At 34.9% G+C, this 24,216-nt stretch overlaps 1 protein-coding gene across 3 annotated transcripts; it reads left to right on the top strand.

Annotated features, from left to right (window-relative positions):
- Positions 1 to 1,636: 1,636 nt before the first annotated feature.
- Positions 1,637 to 21,558, top strand: LOC127842403 (nuclear transcription factor Y subunit alpha-like). Of its 3 annotated transcripts, none has more exons than XM_052371893.1 (7): positions 1,637 to 1,689; positions 11,136 to 11,295; positions 11,799 to 11,891; positions 12,990 to 13,125; positions 15,285 to 15,337; positions 19,120 to 19,239; positions 20,243 to 21,558. In XM_052371893.1, exons 2-7 carry the CDS (start codon positions 11,140 to 11,142, stop codon positions 20,435 to 20,437), a joined length of 753 nt encoding a protein of 250 aa, XP_052227853.1. In that variant the 5' UTR covers positions 1,637 to 1,689; positions 11,136 to 11,139; the 3' UTR covers positions 20,438 to 21,558. The 3 variants fall into 3 exon arrangements, with proteins under 3 accessions (XP_052227853.1, XP_052227851.1, XP_052227854.1); XM_052371891.1 differs by having other exon boundaries at positions 1,645 to 1,689; positions 11,131 to 11,295; XM_052371894.1 differs by lacking the exons at positions 1,637 to 1,689; positions 11,799 to 11,891 and having other exon boundaries at positions 11,131 to 11,295.
- Positions 21,559 to 24,216: the final 2,658 nt, after the last annotated feature.

Here is a 24,216-nt window from a genome sequence, read left to right as displayed (position 1 = left end):
GCACTTAGAGTTTCACTTTGTTTATATTTTTATCGCATAACGCGCAAGTCTTAATTACCACCTTGTACCATAAAATACTAGCAGTCATTCAAATTTTAAATAAAATGCCGGAATAAACTTATAACGTGTTCCATAAGTATTACATTGAAATGCAAACTATGAACTATTATAACATTTAATATTCCGTGCATTACAAAATATACATTCATACAACTGCAGAAAACTCCAATTACGGTATTGTAGTAAATATTACTTAAATCACAATAAATATCTCATCACAAGAAGTTTATATTTAAAATAGTCACACGTTCATTAATTTATGATTACAAATACTGTTTTATTGCAATTTGTAGCTAATGTTTTACTGTTTTGTATTTTTCAAAGCATCTTGTAACATGTTTACGCGACTAAACAGTATCAGTTGTAAAAATAACAAAAAGTAATAAAAAACTGTAAACATGGTATGAATTCACAAAATAACTGCAATGAACTTTTATCCAATTTTCAATTTTACCAGGTACCTTTTAAAGCATTAAAATGTTCATATATTCTACAAAACAATGTATGCACAATGATTTTCTTTACTGTCTTTTATATAAATTCAGTATTAATACTTATATTGATGCACATTACAGTAAGCAAATACAAGTTATGAATATCTGGAATGCAAAAAAGAACTTTTTTCAAAATATGTGAGTTTTGAAAGTTGTATTACGGACATCATTATTCTGCGGCCACTGCGGCCACATCTGCGGCGCTAAATGCGGCCATTCTGCGGGCAAAATCGAGTGCAGTATCATTGATTTGATGATTGATAAGATGATAAGATCTACCAAAAGGAACAATATACACTGTCCCTGCTACCACTTTCCATGCTACCACATACTGTTTTTGTTTTTTAGTGATTTTTTTTTAATATTTTGTATAATGGCTGTATCAACTAACAAAGTATACGGTTTTGTTATTTCCCATACGGTAAAACGGATAAATGAGGACACATTTCTCAAATTTTGCCGTTATCATCTCGTTTTCTCCAGAATTATAATTATATTTGGGTTCACAGATTTTGGCATGTTTTGAAGTTTGTCATTAAATGCTTTCTATTGATAAATGTAAACATTTGCTCTAAAAAGCTCGTAGAAAAAAAATCAAGAATAGAATTTAAAAAGAAAAAGAAAAAAAGTAGCCCTCAACAGGGCTCGAAACACTGACCCCTGGAGTCCTGGAGTAAAAAGTCCTATAATTTGGAGAATGTCAATCTCATAACGTTTGGCTTTTTAAAAAAAAATAATAAAAAAATCAGCTTTTATATCATCCTTATTATTATAATCATCCCCATATTGCACTATAGCCTGGTTGCGCCGATGATAATCGTTGTTATGTTTAAATGATCAACAGTGTCACCTGATAAATGATGTACAAATTAAATAACATCTACTGGCCAAGTTCATAGAAAAGTTCAAATTAATCCGTATTTTATAGCTTGCCGTCCAGAAACTGTAATAATAAAAATAAAATAAAAATAAAAATAAAATAAATAATAATAATAATAATAATAATAATAATAATAATAACAATAATAATAATAATCACTAAAAAGTAAAAATATCACTGTTTAAGTGTAATGTAACCTTCTGGATTTACTGTAGGGTATACATTTCGAACAAGCGCCATTACGTGAAAATAAAGGTTAAGTTTTTCTCAGTTTTGTTGTCTTTTATGGATTATAAGTGGTCGTTTAATGGTTTTTGCAGTAAAAATATTTATGTATAGTGCGTGGAAAGTTTGAGTTAACTTATTTTACACATAAATAATTAAATTTAATTTATTCCAAAAGATTGAATATATTTCGATATATAATTTTCGGACACATCCTTGGCTTGCCTCCTTCCATTGGGATAAACATTTTGGGAATACAGGGTTCTCAATAACTTTTGAGCCAACATGCCCAAATGTGAAACCAACAGGCCTTCTAGGGGGGTCGGGGGGGGGGCATGCTCCCCCTTAGTCCTAGTCCAAATAATTAGACGTAAGCTACCCCGCTTACGTCTAAACGGCAACCGTCGTTTTCATATAGCAAATTGAGTTCAACTTAAACTTCAGTTTTTCTCGTTAAATCTTTGCTATGCATAAAATTATCATTAATTAGACATAAATGTGAGCGATTACCTCTTAAATGTGTAAAAATTGTGCTTTTAAACCACTTATGTACATTTTTAAAAATAAACATACACAACACACGAAGTGTGTTTGTCGTTTATAGAATTACATTGAATTATCTTGAACGAAATTATTTTTTTGAATAGGTTACACATAACCAATTGTTGTTGTACAACAAACCACATCACTTTTAGCTTTCTGTACTCTTTAATTAAATGAAACCTATGTGTGTGTGTTAAAACTACCAGTTGTATCACGGAGTGTATATTAATAGGAGATGAATCGAGTATTTGACCCTTACTGTAGTAAATTCAATCTTATGATAAAACTATTCATCCGATTTTATTGGTTTATACGTTATCTTGTTGCTTATTAATTCCTCTTTCAAAAAATATACGTTTTAGTATATTCCCGTTGTTATTAATGGATTTATAGCGAGATAAACACAAGAAATACACATTTTATGTTTTACCAACGCGCGTTTTACCGTGTTGTGGCTATCGATCTTGTACAATTAGCGTACAGCGAAGCGCCGAGGTTATACATTTTGATGTACCCACTCACGTTTTTTGTTGAATTATAGTTTCATTTCTCGGCCGATTTTGACAAATTATATATCATTAGAAAGCTAACGTTACGTAGTAAACAGATATATAAATATATATTAAGTTTTTCTTCTGATTTCGACAGCCGGGCGAGATATAACTTTAACTTTTGCAAATATCATACCGTTTTGGAGTTTTAGAATCTAGATTTACTTTTGACATGTTTGTACTTAATACCAATTTGTAGCGTTCTTCTGATTTCGACAGCCTGGCGAGTTATAACTTAAACTTTTGCAAATATTATACCGTTTTGGAGTTTTAGAATCTAGATTTACGGTTGACATGTTCGTACTTAATACCAATGTGTAGCGTTTATATTTGGAGTTCAGTTTTAAAAATTACATCTTGCTTAGGAGAATAGAATTATGTATACGATAGAAAAAAATTGTTTAAAAACGAAAGTAATTAAGGAATGAAGGCGGAAGAAAGTAGCGCGCGTTCCTAACGCACTGAACTGATGCTACGGTCTTGGCGATTATGCTTTTGTTTAGAAACCGGCCATTGAATTTCCTTTGCCATGATTATTATATTTTTTATGGAATATATTGTAGTATTTTGTTCACGAAACATATCAATAAAGCTTATTATAAATAAATCTTAATAATTTAACGATTTCAGCTCGTTTTTATAACACAGAAAGGGTGTTAAATTTATGATGAAACAGCGTATATAGCGGACCCTCTCGATTTTATTCGGCTTTGCATGCATACTTGAAATAAAAAGGGTGTCAAAAACATTCATCGTTTGCTGTTAATTATCAACGCGGGAATTATGTATAATTATATGAAATGTTATTTACCTTAAATTATCAATTTATTAAAGATTCTTGAAAATCACAGTTGCGCTGGTCATTTCGTATTTTGACATCAGGGCATCATGTCCAACTATTCAAAATCAGATTTTTTTTCACTGGGACGATGACGGCTTAGATTTAGAGAGGCAGACAGATAGTTTATTCAGACTTATACAACAGTACATCGTCTTCAACTCATATATATAAATTATTTTTAGACGAATTGTTAGGTGATTACACATATAGCAGTGATGATTCTGAGAATGTTGCCACGTTTCTTATCCGTGTAATCTGGAGTCCGTGGTTTGAGCATTTTTATCGCGGTGTTCAATAAAAGATATCTCAATAATCTTGTTTATTGATAGATCTGTGGTTTTATTGCCCCTGTGTTCAGCACAAACCAATTATCTCGTTATGATCAGATACTGTGCCGCCCAATACTAAATAACACTATGGTGTCATACGCCACAGCAGGGACCTATACTTGTGATCATGGAGTCTAAGTGCAAGACTTAAAAAAGTATGTTGTTTCGCTTGCGGTTGTTAAAGCCAAAACGGGGCTTCCCAGCTGGCACAGCTGCTGATATTCGGATCTGAATACCTAAACTTATTCAGACCTTATTCTTAACCGTTGCGCGCTTTACGATATCGGATTTTAGGCGGGAATACAACTCAGTGAAACTATTCAATTTCTTATACAGCATTAAGCATATTAACAGTTATTGAAATTACATGTAACAATATCAGCGACAACTTTTTAAAGACTAAACACCTTTTCAAGTATCGAATTTAACATGTCAATAAAATATATTAATACCAAAAAAGGTTTCATATAATATTGTTCACATTAAACCTTTAAATGAAAGTGTCGCTTTAACTATTTTCCGTGTCTTATTAAGCCGCGAATCGTTTGCTAAAAACAGTTAACAAAAAGGGCTACACGTTCTAATTCTTAATGAAATACAAAAATAAGTATAACATAATTAATAACGTCCATAAACACACACGGCAAGATCAAAGTTTTAATGGAAAACTAATATGCCATTCCACGTAAATTATTATTTTCGTCTAAATCGAATACTATATATAGAGAAACAATGTATTTATAACCGACCAATGAGGTAACATTATGCAACTTTCAATTTACACATTGCTATATGGCAACAATATGGAATTTGAACAGTGGTAGTGTTTAAAGGTCTGGACTATCATTACTTGTAAGTTTGTATAAACATTTTTCTAATGCAATTAGTAAAATAATGTTTATATTTTATGTTTAATAATTTATTGCATGATTATTCTGTGCTGTTGTATGAATTTGATGCCGTTAAAGCTTCCGACATGAATTCACGTCGGAACGATGCTATTGCAAAATAACGTTTAAACGATATGAGGTCGATGTAAATCGACCTCATATTTATAGGAGTACCTTAGTCCATATAAACGGACTCCAAGAGCCTTTGATAATTTTTGCTATGGCGGCTCTGGCAGTCCATACGCACCCCTTCATAAACATGGGTGCAGTTCAGCGCAGCGTGCGCTTCACTAAACAGACGTCGTTCAAGACAAATTGAGGAAAATAATGAATAAACTTCATAAACATGTAAAATTTACCTGAATGGCAACCTACGGATGTTATCCTTTGCATGCACCCTATAAAAACACGACGATGTTTCAACACACTTTTCTCGCTGATATGTTTATGTTAAAATTTGAAACAGTGTATTCTGTATCGAATACCACATCGTTATCGACTTTACAGGCTGAAGCACATAACCCGACGTGCAAAATATTGGTGTACTGCGACCTAACCAATATTGGGTCAATTTTCCAATATGGCGGATAAAGCGTACAAAACAAAACCTAAGTCAATAAAATCAATTATTTCTTGCTTTAATAATACCTTTGGATGAGTTTGTGGTTTAGATAGGTAAACTTTAATAAGTTCTTGCAGTTTCAGTGTTCCTTAACCCTTTCATTGTTGATAACATTTTGCACCCATGGACAAGAGAGAGCGCATTGCAACTATAAGCAGCCCATTGGACTATAAAGCTTAGAGTTGAATTATTGCAACTAGCTCCCCCTAAAAAAAAAAATTGAGCACTTGATTTCCTGCATTTTGGACCTGCAATTTGGACCATTTTATGGCTACCGTATTTTAGTGGTCAACCACGCACTTAAATTTGAGCATTTGACGGTTAAATTTGTGTGTGCATTTTTGAATTTTAGCTTTTTTAACTAACAAAAGATAAATGGAAAAAGCTCTTTATTACTTATGTTAAATTTTAACTCAACATGTGATGAACAGAACATCAAAATATTTTACTGCTTTTTTGACCGATTCCAATATAAGCCTTTTCATTGTTGTTGTTGTAATGCGTTAAGGGAGATAATGAAGCGACGTCTTTGCTAAATAGCAAATATTAGTCAAATTACCAAAAAGACACTCAAATTTCGAAAAGTCAATTGCCGATTTTCCAAATCTTAGCGATTTTCAACCAGGCCAAAATCTCATTTCAAACGGCCGATTTGGCCGGCAGCCGGCTCTTATTGAGAACCCTGGAATAAGACTTTATGCTGTGCACACGAACAAAACAAAATATCTTTTACTTTATAATTTATTCGCTTTTATCAAGTAAGTGTATTAACTATTTACAGGGCTCTTAGAAACAAAAGTGTATTTATACACACAAATTTGACATAGGACGCTTATAGCAAACCAATCCACAGTTCCAGTGATGCACGCTTTTATTTCATGACCGCATGGCACAAAAAGCATAGCTTAACCAATCTAAATTTAAATTCACATGTCCATTGGTTGTTATAATTTAATATTTATGCCCCCCTTCGAAGAAGAGCGGGTATATTGTTTTGCACATGTTGGTCGGTCTGTCGGTCCATCCACCAGATGGTTTTCGGATGATAACTCGATAACGCTTAGGCCTAGGATCATGAAACTTCATAGGTACATTGATTATTACTTTCAGATGACACCTATTGATTACTAGGTCAAAGGTCAAGGTCACAGTGACTCGAAACAGTACAGGTTTTTTTTTGGCCCGATTTTATAGCCGAAATTCGGCTATGTTTCCAATCCCAAAAAGTATACTGTTTTCCCAAAGTGTGTCTAATGCGTATTTTAACTCAATTTTAATTCAATTACATCTAACAAAGTATTATATGATTTTGTTCTTTTAATATGAATGATTATAAAGAGTTATAATATAATATATATCAAATTTGGTATTTCCCTAATCTGTGGACTTTTCGTGTGGAAAAAAAGGCTAATGAATTTATTTTCCCAATTTCGTGAAAATGCCGATACAATTCCCAATTCCAAAGCCATGGGCTATCTTCCCAAAAAGTGGGGAAAAAAACCTGCATTACATGTAAAATGGTTTCCGGATGATAACTCAAGAATCCTTACGCCTAGGATCATAAAACTTCGTAGGTACATTGATCATGACTGGCAGATGACCCCTATTGATTTTCAGGTCACTAGGTCAAGGTCACAGTGACTCAAAACACAGTGCTTTCCACAGGATTTTTGTCAGGCGCCCCGGGGCTGATAGGGGTGGTCCGGAAGGGGGGTCCCCTCCCGACGCTGACTTTTTTTAAATTTAACGTGTCAATTAACGCTCTGAGGTGCGTTTTAACTCAAAGAAAAACAGCGTCGAAAGACGTCATTTGGTGCGCTATGACTCTTCAAAAAAAAGCCTGTCATTTAAAAATATATATACTTTTTTATATTGTTTAATTGTTTTAAAACTTTCCCATACTGACAGTAAAATCCTGACTCGAACGATTCTCCAATACATCCGTTTCAACTCGACTCTATTACTGCATACAAGATACATACTACTATTCAAGTTTTTATTTATTATCCGATAATCCCGTTTATTCCGTTTTTATAAATCATTTTCTGGTAAATATTTACGATAAAAGCTCTCAATTATTTCTTGTAAACAAACCTTGCCATTTTTCAATAGTATCAAATAAATTTTAAATGACTATTTATAGATTTGATGAAATATTGCCTCTGAACATGCGTCAATCCTCTGACGTGTTGTAGGGTCCCCCCGTATTGTATGCTTGTTAAAACAATACACGCGACGTTGTACATGCTGCATAATTTTCGCGCTCTTATTAATTGAGAAAAAGATTCAACACAAAATAAATTTGCACTACTAATTTGAAGCAAGAATATTTTAACGTTGCGGTAACATTTACATTCGGAAGTGTGTTTCGGATTAAAAACGCGTTAACGTCGACATACGGGAAAGGGTATCGGATGACAAATTTAATTATTCCCATTTGAGATTTTAATAAATATTAACAGTTGCATTATGAATTTAACGATAATTTGTTTAAACACTTAAGTCAAATAAATGTTTTGACGGAATTATGCATGAAATTCACGAGGATTACGGCTGGTTGCCATCATCAGTCTTCTAAGTATTGATTATTGAAAATTTACCAGTGTGCGTAATTAATTCAACGAAAATTTGTTAACACATTAGGTGTCGAATAAATGCCAGCAAAACGTTATAAATGGACATGATGAAAAATACATGTACTGGAATTAAATTGTTATCGCATAGTTGTAACTGGGAGTTATTTGCACAACTTACTAGCTATAAGTAATTATTTCTTTACCTCTTTCAGTAAATTTCTTGTTTTAATTACAAGAGTCATAGGTAACACTTGTTTACAGTAAAAAGGTGTGATGATGATGCCCGAAACCGTCTTAAATGTACTTTTTTATTACGTAAATGGTACAAATTCTTGCTAATCAAGCTGCGATAAACTTTTACATCGTGCCTGACGTCAATCAAAAATAATGGTCGATAGTTAACCCCGCCCTCATAAGCATTCGCGTAACCGATTGGATGATGAACATAACAGTTTGACGACTGGAAAGTTACCTGATACATCCTTGTCAGCATTTAAATGACTGTGTAATTTGGCTAGAATAATCTATACGCGCGTCATGCTATTCTCTTATCAGTGGATTATCCATTACCCATGTGGTGTTTATGGCGATTACTTGTGAAAGTAGGTACCGTGTGCTCTTTTAAAACAGGGAATATTGATACACTGATAGACAAACCTTTGTTTTTTTTTTACAATCTCCACTTTCTTTCACTGAAAAACACACAGGTCGGAAAATTTCAAGTGCCCCGGGGACTGGGATTTCGAAATTCAAGGGCCCTGGCAAGGGGCGCTTAAATGGCCTGGGGAAAACCCTGAAACAGTAAAATGGTTTCCAGATGATAACTCAAGAATCCTTACGCCTAGGATCATGAAACTTCATAGGTACATTGATCATGACTGGCAGATGACCCCTATTGATTTTCAGGTCACTAGGTCAAAGGTCTAGGTCACAGTGACTCGAAATAGTAAAATGGTTTCCGGATGATAACTCAAGAACGCTTACACCTAGGATCATGAAACTTCATAGGTACATTGATCATGACTGGCAGATGACCCCTATTAATTTTCAGGTCACTATGTCGAAGGTCAAGGTCACAGTGACTCTAAACAGTAAAATGGTTTCCTGATGATTACTCAAGAATAATTAGGCCTAGGGTGATGAAACTTCATAGGTACATTGATCATGACTGGCAGATAACCCCCTATTGATTTTCAGGTCACTAGGTCAAAGGTCAAGGTCACAGTGACAAAAAACATATTCACACATTGGCTGCCACTACAACTGACAGCCCATATGGGGGGCATGCATGTTTTACAAACAGCCCTTGTTTAATTAAACAGTGCCGCATGCACGCACTTTGTGTTACCTGTTTTGCGCATGTTCAATTTAAAAACCCTTGTGCCATAATTCACTGCACACGTCACTTTGTTAAATATGGCGTATGTTTTCCATATTATCTATGAAATTCTTAAGCATATTCATCGTTGATATTGGCCAGAATTATCATTTTTTACATTGAATTCATTGTTATATTGAATTAATCAGAGATGTATGATAATGTATTTATTCTACAAAAGCAGTACAATGTATTTATCCAGGTTTTTATATGGTAGCAAGGCTTTTCATCAGGAAATTAGGAAAAGGCCCTAGCCTTTCATATTGGGAATTTCATGCGTGATAACTGCTCCTTTTGGGAAGGCCGTGTTTTTAAACATTTTTGAAACAAGGTCTTTTTCATTGTGCAGACGCATTAAAAGACACATTGTGGTGCATTCTTAATCATACATGTATTAGAGCTTATTGCTTTTCAATTTGGGAGATGCCCAACATGTCTAATTAAAAAAATAAATATATTTATGTTTACAATTTTGGAAATTCCTCTATCAATTGTGGGAAAAAATGATCTTTATTTTCAATTGGGAAGGGGCAGAATTTCGGCCCCTGTTTTATAAGGGTGAAAAGCCCTGGGTAGAGTTTATATGCATGTCCATGATTTAGCAAATGACATGGGTTTGTAGCTGATATTGAAGTTACAGTGTATGTTTATGGTATCATGACCACATATTTAAACTGGACATACCAGTATGGACTATTGAATTATGGGTTTATAATAATAATACAAAGAATGAAAGCATTGTATACTCATTAAATACTTTAATAAATTAATGGGTTTAAAATGGCTCTTATTTTAAGAAATTAGGGACAACATTTTTCAAATAGCAAATATGGATGTCAAAGAAAATTTTAACCCAGCCAGAGCCATTTTACATGTTTAACCAAATGTCTTAGAAGATTCCAATTCATCATTTTTTTTTGTTCAAAAGCACAAACATAAAAATGAAAACTTTCAATGCATTAATTTTCCTTGCCTGAGAAAAGTTCAACACAAAGTGTCACAAAATACAGGTCAAATTGTAAATAAATTATATTTGGTTATCACGTTCTTTTTTAGTGATTTTTATGAAGGTAATGCTCCCTTATTAGTAGAGTTTTTCTAACCTTGCTCCTTTCAAAAGTACAGTGTACATGTACTTTTGATTTCAGCATATCAGAACCACGAATCAGTGTCCCATGTTTAAATTGGATAGCTAGAGTTTTAATAAAAAACATTGCATTTTAGAAAAATGTAAACTTTTTAATCAGCTTTGTAAGTTACAAAATATGACATTGGTTTTCATACATGATCTTTTATATTTATGTAAACAGCCCCATTCCCAATATCAATAAGTATGTTTTTTCCTGTATGACTGCCTAAAACAAGTAAAAGTCCCAATTGAAGGTTTGCAAAAAAAAGTGTCTATTTAGTAAAATTCTCTTTCCATCGCTGTAAGTTGAACCTTAGTTAAAATATTATCGAAAACACTTTCAGGGCTCGAATTTCTTTTCTTGCCACTTGTAAAACTTATTGTAGTTTAAAGTTCTTACTTTCAACATTGTTTAAAAGCAAAATTAATAATAATGATTTTAAAACTGTTTTGTTTTATAAATATTTTTTTATTGCATACAGAAACCATGTTATGATTTATGATCATATGTGGCCTACATGTAAACGAATACAAGTTTCTACAGCAGCCACTAGTTAGGACAACCCAACAAAAAAATCACCGGTTAAAAAATTTGAATGTTTTTCTCTGTAGTACAGCACCATGAGTGATGGTCCAGAGTACGCCATCTACGACTCGGATGGGCATCAGTTGACCTTGAATGAGAATGGAGAGCCCATTCAGCAGATACAGTACGTCACGGCCGACGGACAGGTGGTGTCTGCAGAGCAGCTCATGGCTGGCAACAATGTTATACAGGTAGGCCTGGGAAATGTGAGTCATTATCAGGGAAAAATGGGCTTAATGCTTGTGCATAAAGTGTAATCCCAGATAAGCCTGTGCAGTCCGCTTGGCTTTCCGTTGAGACATCATGTCAACAAAAAATTCCATAAAAACTGAAAGTGTTCTTCCTGAGCCTGTGCAGACTTTGTTTTGGTCATTTGTGGAGACTGCTTGAAGAGGTGAACAAAAGCTCTGACCACAGTTCAGTATGGATACTTAACCGTTTCCCAGTCATATACACATAAGGACGTATTTGTAGTCCCTTAAATTAAGTAACACCAGTCCTCTTATGAGGATAAAGTTTAAAAGGCTTCATTTCCAAACCTATGACACTTATGAGCAGCATACAGCATAAAACCAGAACAGACTGCGAGTTACTCACAGGCTGTTTTGGTTATATGCTGGTTGCATATAACCATTTTCACTTTGCTTCTAAGCAGGAAGGGGTAAATACCATTTTGCTATCACAAATATTTCAGGTGAGTAACTCCCAGGCCAGTCTGCTGCAGCAGGCTGGTCAGCAAGTGCTTGTACAGAACACTCAGCCTCAGACTGCACAGCAGCAGCAAGCCGTAAGTAGACATGGGCAGGAGGAGGGCTTTAATTTCACTCTCATTTTGCCACTTGAAACTCAGATTTGAGGAAATATTGAATTGTAACCAGTTGACTGTCCGATTTTAAGAAATATTTCATTTTGACCGATTGACCATCAGATTTAAAGAATATTACATTTTTACTCTTCAATTTTCCTATGAAAAAGATAAAAATGTAAGCAATCAATAACAAATTACAACATTTGACTGACTCTCAGTCATGCTAGCCTAGAGACCAACCTACAGATCAGTTTTAAGTCTTGATTTTTCTACAGATCAGTTCTAATTCTTGACTTTTTGAATCTAAGGAAGGCAATAATGATTATTATTTTTTGAGGTATGAATGACAGAAGCATAATAGTTCTTGTACAACTGTGTTTGATTGCTAGAATAATTGCTGTTCTCTGGGAAATCCAGGGTTTTTGCATTTGCATAAATATCATCCAAGATTAGCCTGTGCAGTGTGTACAGTTCAATCAGGGGCAACACTTTTCGCTTTGATGGAATTTCTTGTCTTTAGTTAACAAAAATCCAGTTTAAGCGAAGAGTCATTTAAGATTAGCTTGTGTGGACTAAACACACATTAAGCCCTATTGTACACTTGTTAGTCAATATGTGCAGTTAATGAAAGTGTTAGTGTTATACGTCTTGTTAATCCTGATAAATGTTGTCTTTAGGGTTCTCTAAAATTTATTTTACATGTATTTGTTTACAAATTTAGAAAATTAAATAAGGTATTTAATAATTACACTGTACTTCCTCTGTTGCATTTACAAAATCTTGTACAAAATGCAAAAAAATGACTTTTTTCCTACAAATACAATTGTACTTGAAAATTGAGAATTAAAGTGTTTTCAATTCTGCATTTACTAAGGTTTACATTTCAGCTGGATAGGGAAATTAACTAAATATTAAATTGTATTTATTGTTTGTTTAGCCTTTAAGTTGGAATGCTAGGCAGTAATTTAGAAAATAGATGACCATGTACATTTGAGTTTAGGAATGCAGGGCTGAATTTTTACCACCCCAAAAAAAAAAAAAGATATAATAAAATAAAAGGCCTTTATTTCTTTTCAGACAATGTTGGGCGGGTCAGGAGTTCCCAACACGATGGGTATCCCCCAGATGCTGTTCCTCAATCAGATCACGGTGGGCGGACAGACCTCATTCGTCCTCGTGGATGCCAACAACAAGCCCGTCCAGTTACCACAAGGTTACCTGTGCTCATATTACCCAAAGTTACCTGTGTTAACCCTTTCCCCCATAAGAAGCAAAGTGAAAATGGCTTTTGCAACCAGCATAAAACAGGAACAGCCTGCGAGTAAACCACAGTCTGTTTAGGTCTTATGCTGTGTGCTGACATCAGTAACTAAGGGTTGGAAATGAGGCCTTTAAAACTTGAATTTAATAAGAAAGGTCTTTAATTAATTTAACTTTCGAAGGGACTACAAATGCATCAAAATATGTATTCAAGTGGTAAAGGGTTTACAATATCCTAAGTTTACCTGTGTTCACATAATCCCAAAGTTACTTGTGAATTTCCGGATTCGCTATCCAAACATTTACGAGCAAACGTGAGATTGGTTTTGGGCAGTTTGGAATCAGGACATAGTTCTCATGAATACATCATTCTTCTGGAGCTGCATGAAGCCAGTCTCGCGTTCACTCTTAAATGATCAGATATCGTGACGGCATATATTGTCGCACACAAAAAAGTCATTTTGTATCTAGATTAATCTATGTCACTATACAACATCTAGCGTTGAAATTCTGGCTTTTGCTATAAGGAACAATGATTTGTTATGGATTAACTTTATTTTAAGAAATACTTTACTTTAACTAAAAGTGTATAATTATACAAGAGTGTGACACCAACTGATTAAAAAATCAACATTGCACAGCTGACGACATTTCAGTTTGAATGTTATTACCTACATATTTACCACCATACATGATCAGTCATAGATACTCATGTTAGTTATACTGCGCATAAGTGCCCTTTTTAGAGCATTTTACCCTGCCCTATTTTGAAATCTTGGCTGGAGCACTGAAAAACAACGTACGTCAACATATTTAACCATTTTTACACGTTTGTTGTACATTAAAAAATCAAGTTTAATTTAAGAACTTTCTTAATAGATGCAAGTTTTAAAGGCTTCATTTCCAACCCTAAAATACTGAATGAGAAGCTAGCATGGCTTAATGCTGGTACTGAAATCCTCCCTATGATTTCAGTAGTATATGGCAATACATTTTTACCCTTACAATATAGCCATATTACATGTTTCATTTATTGGTATAAAATGTTTAAACAATTAAAATAAGATTATCCAAAATATTGGTCAGTCAAGAACAGTAATGCAGTTAGCTACTTTAATGTAATGTGATGTCTCAAAAGTTGCAACAACTTATTTTGTGTCATTACTCTGTGATGTTCATACGTTCACTAATCATATACTTTGTACTAAAAGATAACAGATTAGTCTTTGTTGCCTTAGTTTAAAGCCACACACCTTGAAATGAAATACATGGCTTAGTAAATTTAAGTATAAATAAGAAACATATTTTATCTATGCCAATGAGAATATATATGGTGGTAACAAGTTAGAAATCCATCTTTTTTGCGCTTTAAAACTTAAAAATAATCGCATTTGTTGAAATGGACGTATACGTCTAGAAATCCTACTTTCGGTTTTTAAAGCGCTACCGTTTGAAAAATAATAAATTACTTGCTAACAAGGCTATAGATTAAATTTTATCTATGCCACTAAGAATATATCTGGTGGTAATAAGGAAGAAATCCGTCATTTTTACGCTTTAAAACTTAAAAATAATCGCGTTTGTCAAAATGCACGTATACATATAGAAATCCCACTTTCGATTTTAAAATTAAAAAAATAATAAATAACTTGCTAACTAGGCTATAGATTTAATGACAATTTTGAACACTTTCAAATTGCATTTATATGTATAGATTAACATGTATTTCATTTCAAGGTGTGTGGCTTTAAGTAAATATATTTGTGCCTCACTTTAGGAAAACTGGACCTAATTTATTAAAAGTGTCCTCCGCACATGCAGATCTGGGACGACACTTACTGCTTATATGGTTATTTTTCCTTTATAGGAAGGAAAGGAACATGTCGTCTCTGAATAGTCGGTGGGGAATGCACAGGCTGATTTGGGACTTCATTTTAGGCACATGCATTAAGCCCAATTTTCCCAGAGCAAGGCTTATTTAATATATTGTTTTCAATATCATGTATGTTATAAGGTTTCCAAGTGTAAAAAGCGTTTCCATTCAATGTTGTATTGTGACATACATGTCATTGAAATATCAGCTAGATGAATGATATTGTTGCTCTTTTGCAGGTATACAGGTGATTAATCTTCCATCACAGCAGCAAGGGGCGCCGATAGCCATGGTAACTACTTTGGTAGCATATTTGAATAATTCAAGAGTATATATTACAGGTACTTTGTAAAAAAGTTTATTATATGTCCAGATAACTGGATAGATGGAAGCAAAAAACAATATGCACCTGTACCAAACGGTACACAATTGCAATTTGTCAGACAATAGTGAGAAACAGGGGTCTGCCCAGGGTTTAATTTTAGGGACAAGTCACTTCTCTCTTGACTGACGTTTAAGGAGAAGTGAGGAGAAATCAAGAAGTTTTTTGGGGGGTTTATCGTTTATTTCTTGAAATGAGTTGCATTATTTTACCATTTACTGAATACAAAATGTGTGAATCCTACTCCTGAAATTCTCTTTATTGTAAATTAAATCGATGATCAAGTAAAAAATAAAATAAATAAACAACTCACTAAAAGCATTAAATTTGCATAAAAGTGCTTATTATATAATTACGTACACATTCCACTAACCCCCCCCCCCCACACACACAATTTTTTTTGGGGGGGGGGTATATATTGATATTATACATTAAATATTTAAATTATTTTTTCTTCTAAAAAAACATTATAATTACTTTGCAATCATATTTCCTGTTGAAACAACAATAAAACCAGATACATAAACAAGTCTTTAACAGTCACAACAGTGTTACTGAATGACATCAATTAAACATATGGCTTAAAAAACTTCTGAAGTCATGAGTGAGTTGGGCCAGCTCAAGGCCTTACCTAAAGGTCAATGTTTGAGCCTTGTTTGTCATCTACCACTCTATTTCTCCTATACCCTTCGAAGCATTTTCATAAACCTTTTATCAAATGTTACGAGCATTGAGATGATGGGCAGTTCTTAATTTCTAACGCATGAGCCTGTCATGGTGAAGTAAGGTCAAGGTTTGAGCCTACATTGTCTTGTTGGCTTAATATCTCCAAAACCCTATGAAGGATCTTCATTATGCTTGCCTCAAATATTAAGTGCATTGAGATGATGTGTAGAAGGCTTTAATCCGTCATGCAGGGTCAAGGTTGTCCTAAACGGTCATGGTTAGGGCTTCAATTGTTGTGTTTGCTCCCTGCCTTCCATACACTTGGTCTTTCCCCCTGCATTTTGATAAGGCACAGGGTTAAAGACGTGCACGTAGGGATGGGTTTGATTTTTTTAAACTGCTATTACCAGAAAAAAAAACAGGTATTGTCATAGTCAGCTGGTTTGCGTTGTGCTAAACCTTAACATTGGCTCTAATTCAAAATGCTTCCACCTACAACATTGAAACTTCATATGTAGCTGCACCTTGACGAGTTCTACACGCCACACCCATTTTTGGGTCACTAGGTCACAGGTCAGGGTCACTGTGACCTCTAATATTCTTCTGACAAGCTTTCATTTATTCATAACTGCACCCACAGCCGAGCGTTTGTTGAAATTCTATTATGGTCTTCTTTTTATGCCCCCTTTCAAAGAAAAGGGGGCATATAGTGATCGGACTGTCCGTCTGTCAGTTATGCTCATAACTTCTATGTCCCTTGAGATATAACCTTCATATTTGGTATGCCTGTGTATATGGACAAGGCCTTTCCATATGCACACAAATTTTTACCCCTGTGACCTTGACCTTGAACTTAGGGTCCGCGTTTAGGTTTCAAATCTGCGTTTAGGTTTCAAAAAATGCTCATAACTTCTATGTCCCTTGAGATATAACCTTCATATTTGGTATGCATGTGTATTTGGACAAGGCCTTTCCATACGCTCAAACATATTGACCCCTGTGACCTTGACCTTGAATTTAGGGTCCGCGTTTAGGTTTTGAAATCTGCGTTTAGGTTTCGAAAAATGCTCATAACTTCTATGTCCCTTGAGATTTAACCTTCATATTTGGTATGCATGTGTATATGGACAAGGCCTTTCCATACGCACACAAATTTTGACCCCTGTGACCTTGACCTTGAACTTAGGGTCCGCGTTTAGGTTTCAAAATCTGCGTTTAGGTTTTGAAAAAAGCTCATAACTTCTATCAAGCGTTTATAGAGGGCATAAGTCATCCTATTGTGACAGCTCTTGTTTATTTTTGGCATTTACTGAATGCTAAAACAAGCACAAAAGATAAAAATTAGAATCCAGTCTCGGGGATAACCCTGATTTTTTAGCTCATCTATTTTTTGAAGAAAAAAAAAAGAGCTATTGTCATCACCTTGGCGTCTGCGTCGGCGTCCGGTTAAGTTTTGTGTTTAGGTCCACTTTTCTCATAAAGTATCAAAGCTATTGCATTCAAACTTGGTACACTTACTTACTATCATGTGGGGACTGGGCAGGCAAAGTTAGATAACTCTGGCGTGCATTTTGACAGAATTATGTGCCCTTTTTATACTTAGAAAATTGAAAATTTGGTTAAGTTTTGTGTTTAGGTAAACTTTATTCCCAAAGTATCAAAGCTATTGCTTTCATACTTGCGACACTTACTAACTATCATAAGGGGACTGTGCAGGCAAAGGTATGTAACTCTGACTGACATTTTGACAGAATTATGGCCTCTTTATACTTAGAAAAGTTTTGTGTTTTGTTCCACTTTACTCCTAAAGTATCATAGCTATTGCTTTCAGACTTGGAACACTCGCAAACTATCATAAGGGGGCTGTAAAGGACAAGTTGCATAACTCTGGTTGTCATTTTGACGGAATTATGGCCATTTTTTGACTTAATAACTTTGAATATATGGTTAAATTTTGTGTTTACATCCACTTTACTTCTAAAGTATCAAGGCTATTGCTTTCAAACTTCATGAGGGTACTGTACCTGGCAAGTTGAATTTTACCTTGACCTTTGAATGACCTTGACTCTCAAGGTCAAATAATTAACTTTTGCTAAAATTGCCATGACTTCGTTATTTATGATCATATTTGATTGATACTTTGACAACACAACTCTTACCTGACATACTACAATAGACTCCACCAAAACCATCCTCCATGCCCCCCCCTCCTCAGAATCCCCCTTTTTAAAGATCTTATAAATGACCACATCCTCACACTATACCCCCCCCCCCCCCGACCCCCCCCCAACAAGAAAAAAACATTTTTTTTTAAACATGGTTAAAAAACAAAAATATTTATTTTTATTATTTTATTTATGAAAGACCATCCAACTATCCCACCCAAGAATCCCCCCCCCCCCCCAATTTTTTTTTTATTTTAATTTTTTGTTTTGTATTTTTATTTCTTATTTTTGGAAGATAATGTAATAAATGACCAATACTATACACCCCTCTCCACCCCACCCCTCCATCTTTTTTGATTGAAGTATTGAGATAGGTCCCTTCACCTTTAAAAAGAAAAAGTAGATAGGCGGTCTGCACCCGCAAGGCGGTGCTCTTGTTTATTGGCACGGGGGCTCCCTATGCTTAATGGCCCTGGGAAACGCCTGTTCTTTGAAGGGTTTTGAAAGAAAATACTAAAAATTAATAGACATGAGTTCTTTGCCATCTTTTCTTTGAAAAATCCAATCAGAAGATTAAAGAAATATTCTTTACTGCACTGAATTCAAGTTTTGATGTATTAAACTAATCTTTTCATTATGTTTGTTTAATGAGTAATGTATATACCGGGTAATATAGATTAATATAACATTAGTAAGGTTCCATACATTCAAAACAAGTCTCCTCTTAGTGTCATCCAATTTAGGTTGACTGTCTGATTGTTACTCACTTTTGTGAATGCACAGGCTAACAATACCCACATGCATTATGCCCTATTTTCGCAGAGCCAGGCTCTATCTTAAATACTCCTTGTCCTATTTCAGCCCGGCGAGACTGGAGAAGAACCTCTCTATGTGAACGCTAAGCAATACAACCGTATACTGAAACGGCGCCAGGCGCGAGCTAAACTGGAGTCCCTTGGCAGAATACCCAAAGAAAGACAGGTAAATCTTACAATATCTAGGCCCAGTTTTAATATGGGTCACCTGCGTCCAATAAATAGTCAACAGGGTAAATCTTTAGAAACTTTGTTACTACCCTGGTCTCCACATGTAGGACTCAGTCTTGACAAAACTTGGTCAAAATCTTAATCTTTAATATCTAGGTGCTAGGTGGAGTTCAAATCTGGGTCACATGTGTTCAAAAGTTAGGTCACCAGATCAAATCTTTCAAGAATCTTGTTACTACTAGGAAGGCCACATTTAAGACTCAATCATGACAAAACTCGGTTTGTATTTTTATGTCCCCCTGTCTATACTATTGTTTTTGCCCCGTCTGTTTTTTGGTTTGTTTGCGTCAAACTTTACCATTTGCCATAACTTTTGCAATATTGAAGATAGCAAATTGATAATTGGCATGCATGTGTATCTAATGGAGCTGCACATTTTGAGTGGTGAAAGGTCAAGGTCATCCTTCAAGGTCAAAGATCAAATAATGGGGGGGGGGGACATAGTGTTTCACAAACACATCTTGTTTTTAATTATATCTAGGCCAAGTCTTGTGCGTCCAAAAACTTAGTCATCAGGTCAAGTTTAGACTATTGGTTCACATCAAACTAAGGTTGGGGCTTCAGGGCCATCATCGCCCTCTTGTTTAAGCAAATATGTATATCCCTTATTTTCCCTCTGCACCCAGTTGTTAAAACGAGTACCAGTGAGTAAAATTATGCAATAAACCTTAGCTTAACCCTTTCCCTTTAGAAGCAAAGTAAAAAATGGTTATATGCAACTACCATTAAGCCAGAACAGTCTGTGAGTATACTTTAATGCATCTAGTCTTGTTTTATGCTGTTTGCTTCTCATCAGTAACTTACGGTTGGCAATAAAGTGTTTAAAACTTAAATCTATTACGAAAGGTTTTTAACTTAAATTTATTTTCTTTGGGACTACAAATGCCTCAAAGTGTGTATCTGAGTGGAAGTGAAGGGTTAACTTGTTTATGTTTCAGCGTTATCTGTACGAGTCCAGACACAAGCATGCCTTAAAACGACAGAGAGGCTCGGGGGGAATATTTATCAATAACGCTAAGAAAGACGAACAAACAAACGGTTCAATGAAACAGGAACACAGTGATCTTGATGGAGATTTCCAACTCCCTGTTGTCACTCAGTCCTCGGATTTAGTCCTGGGACTGAATACATAGAGAGGGCGTAGTGGATATAAAACTGTGACAGTGTATATAAGTTGTGACGGCTAAAGGGCCCAGTCTTGACTATGTGAGCTTCGTTCAGGGAAAACATGTCTAAATGCTTATGAGTTAAGTGTCAACCCAGATTATTAGGGCTGACACTTTCTGCCTAGACTGGATTTAAGTTCTGAAGAGACTTCATTAACACGAAAAATTCCACGAAAGCTGAAGCTGTCATCTGATTTGTGGATTTCACGTGAAGATCTGGGACAATATTTGATGCCCATGCATTAAGCACCATTTTCTCAGAACGTGTCTTATTCAATGATCTGTCCACCTATATATGTTTTGCTACTAAGGAATGTAAAACAATGTAAAACAAATAGCCATATTGTTCTGTTCTCCCAGGGAAATATTGTGCCACTAAAACATGGAAACCTACTCTAGTAACTTAAGTCAGAATTTAGTCGCATCTTGCAAAAATGTGTCTTATGCCATATGTAACATAGTGTTGACTGGGGACAAATTTGAACCACGCAATTAAAAAATGTTGTCTGATGCCATATGTGGCCAGCGTAGCTCCAGACCAGCCTGCGCATTTGTTGATTTTGGTCGGTAAGCTACCATGTTGATTATTCACACAAGGTTTGGTAGACAGCCTAGCTACTGAGCAGTCTGCACTTGTGCCAGTTTTCACTTCAAACAGCTGAAAAAAAGCTATGAGCTGTTGAGGCTACTGACACTTCTACTGGTAGTAGTTCCATCACTTTATTTATGATTGTATTTAGTATGTAAGAATATATTCTGAACAGGGTCAGTATTCAACGTTTTAATGGTAATTTAAATGAAAGTAAATGAATGGAGCTTGTAATAAGTAATGTATTATGTATTATAAGCAATATATATTGGACAGTTGTTATGTAAAGTTAAAGTTGACTAAACTGTACAAATGCTTTTCATATCTAAGGTAAGTGCTTTAAAATTGATGTGATGTCTGTGTTGATCATGCCTTCATCCTTGTTACACTTCCTTGTACATTATTGACATTTCCATTTCATGTATCATTGTATGCATCCATACAGTTAATGTGTGTTATTTATGTCAGTAAGTCGATTAAAATAAATTTATAACAGTTACTGTGTTTGAGTTTGATCTGGTTCAACATAATGTAAAAGAACAGTTTTCGATTCTTTATTTAATTATGACCAAATTGGTTACTTAAACTGTTAGAAATTCTGATTTTATGGCATCAACGAGGATATTAGCCTAACCTCAGAAATGCAAACAAACAGTTGTTAATGGGCTTTTAAGCAGCAATAATTATTTTAATGTTTAACATGTCTACAACTCATGCTGATTATTAATCTATTCGGAATTTAATTTAAAAAACGATACATTTTAACTATTAACAGATTTAAAAGACAACTCGCCATAAGTCTGTAAATAGCATCCAGATACAGTATTAAAAATGCGCATACACCTGCCTGCAACTGTCACTTTGGTCATTTCCCTTGTTTTTTATGAACGCTGTTCTCTGATTTGATTGTATATCATGTCCTTACGATATCCATATGTTGCCGTAAAATGAAAGTGCATGAATACAAAATGTATGTATTTTCCTGTGATCGTAACAAAAGTGTTTGCAAATACTTTACTTTGCTTCACACATGCACGTATGGATTTGATTTTTCAAAGTACAAAGTTTGCAGCTCAAGTCGTTTTATAAAGAGGATGGCATGACTCCAAAACGGACAAAAACTGCACCAACGTAGGCAAGTAGACAAGTTCCCATGTTGATGAAAGTTGTACCATTAAGCAGAAACACTTTGAGCCTCGTTCTGGGAAACTGTACTCATGCCAGTTACGGACTACTGTCCTATTTGAACGAAAGGTAGTCGGACGATGACCGTAAAAAGGATTTTATGGCTAATTCCCACTCATGTTTTGTGGCCGGGCTTGGAACGAAACCTTTAAAAAGATTGCAGGTGGTAAGTTCATGGACTTGCTTGCAGGTGGTAAGTTCATGACGTGCTTGCAGGTGGTTAGTTCATGACGTGCAACCTCCGTGCAAAATTTTGACAAAGTCGGGTCATACCTCTTTAAAGGGATCTTTTCACGCTTTGGTAAATTGACAAAATTGAAAAAAGTTGTTTCAGATTCGCAAATTTTCGTTTTAGTTATGATATTTGTGAGGAAACAGTAATACTGAACATTTACCATGGTCTAATATAGCCATTATATGCATCTTTTAACGATTTTAAAACCTAAAAATTATAAAGCGTTGCAACGCGAAACGATTGAATAATTTGGAGAGTTCTGTTTTTGTCGTTAAATTTTGTGAAACTACGAAGATTGCTTATATAAGGTATAAAATACTTTGTGTATATGTACTCGGCGGAATAGCTCAGTAGGCTAAAGCGTTTTTACTTCAGGACTCTGGCAAAACTCCAGGGGTCAGTGGTTCGAAACCTGGTCCGGGCAATGTTCTTTTCCTTTTTTTAATTTTATTCTTGATTTTTTACTGGAGCTTTTACGATCCAATGTTTACATTTATCGATATAAAGCATTTAATGAATAAGTTAAAAAATGCCAAAATCTGTGAAAAGGCCCCTTTAAAATCCTCACCTTTGTAAAAAAACATTTTGATGAATACCGGTCATTCAAATATTCGTATTTTTATTATTTAATAATCTATCAGTTATTTTCTGTTAACTTGTAACATGTTGACAGCAAACCAGAAATACTGAAATAACACTTATATTTATTAAATCAGGTAACGCAATCGACTAGAAATTCCATTGAACGTAAACTTAACGAATTGTACCAGAAACGTCACTTGGAACTGGAGGGAGTTAACTTGTGACGGACAGAGGTGACCGTTAACCTATAGAAGAGGTTACTGCTGCTGGGAATGGGCATGATGTCGTTTGCACGTCGCCACGATTACATATCAGCCATGTCATGCGAAAATAGCTATTATGATATATGCTCATAAGCGCTGTCTGGTCAGGAGCTAACTTGTCCGCTATTGACCCCGAGACCACGACACCTTGCATGGCTTTTTGGTGGAGTTGTTTGCTTATGACCAGAATGCGTTATTGCACATGCTGATATGGAGCTACGCTGGTCGCATATGACATTAGACCCATTTTCGCGTAAGGCGGCTCATATCGCTTTACCGACTGTGAAAGTCAATAACAATAAAACTGGGCAAGCCTGTGAACCATTCTTCTAACTCTGGACACATTTGCCGACCCTTGTCATATGATTTGTCTCTCTTGATTCCTTTAATGGCGTCGGTATAATAAGTGTTTGGTTTCGCCACCTCAATATTTACTTCTATTTTTTGTTATAACACCTTCATTGACAATTTCCTAATAAACCAACATTTTGTAACCAAAATGTCGATCCTCTATTTGATTTATTAAAACAAACACTTATTGGTGTACGCCATTTTTGTATTCTGTTACGTACACAGCACACGATGTCTTTCGTTAATAGAACAAACTTTGTCAGTCGAATAAACGCTAAGAAACCAATAACCATGCACATTACACTATATATTATTTCGGGGACTATTTCAGTTATCACATTAGAATTAGCACTTAAGACGTACACAAAGAAGAATCGAGTAACTACATGATAATATAAAATATGCGGTGTTAAATACAAGAATATAACTAAATTACGTGAAGACTTAAAATACTATTATTCAATATTATGATGATTGACTTGTAAACGTCACGACGATAAAAGACGTTTTAAATGACCAATACAGCTTTGATTTGTTAGAC

This window comes from Dreissena polymorpha, chromosome 8, assembly GCF_020536995.1.
Source record: "Dreissena polymorpha isolate Duluth1 chromosome 8, UMN_Dpol_1.0, whole genome shotgun sequence".
Lineage (NCBI taxonomy): Eukaryota > Metazoa > Mollusca > Bivalvia > Myida > Dreissenidae > Dreissena > Dreissena polymorpha.
The sequence above is the reverse complement of the archived record's forward strand: the minus strand, read 5'-3'. Positions and strand labels throughout refer to the sequence as shown.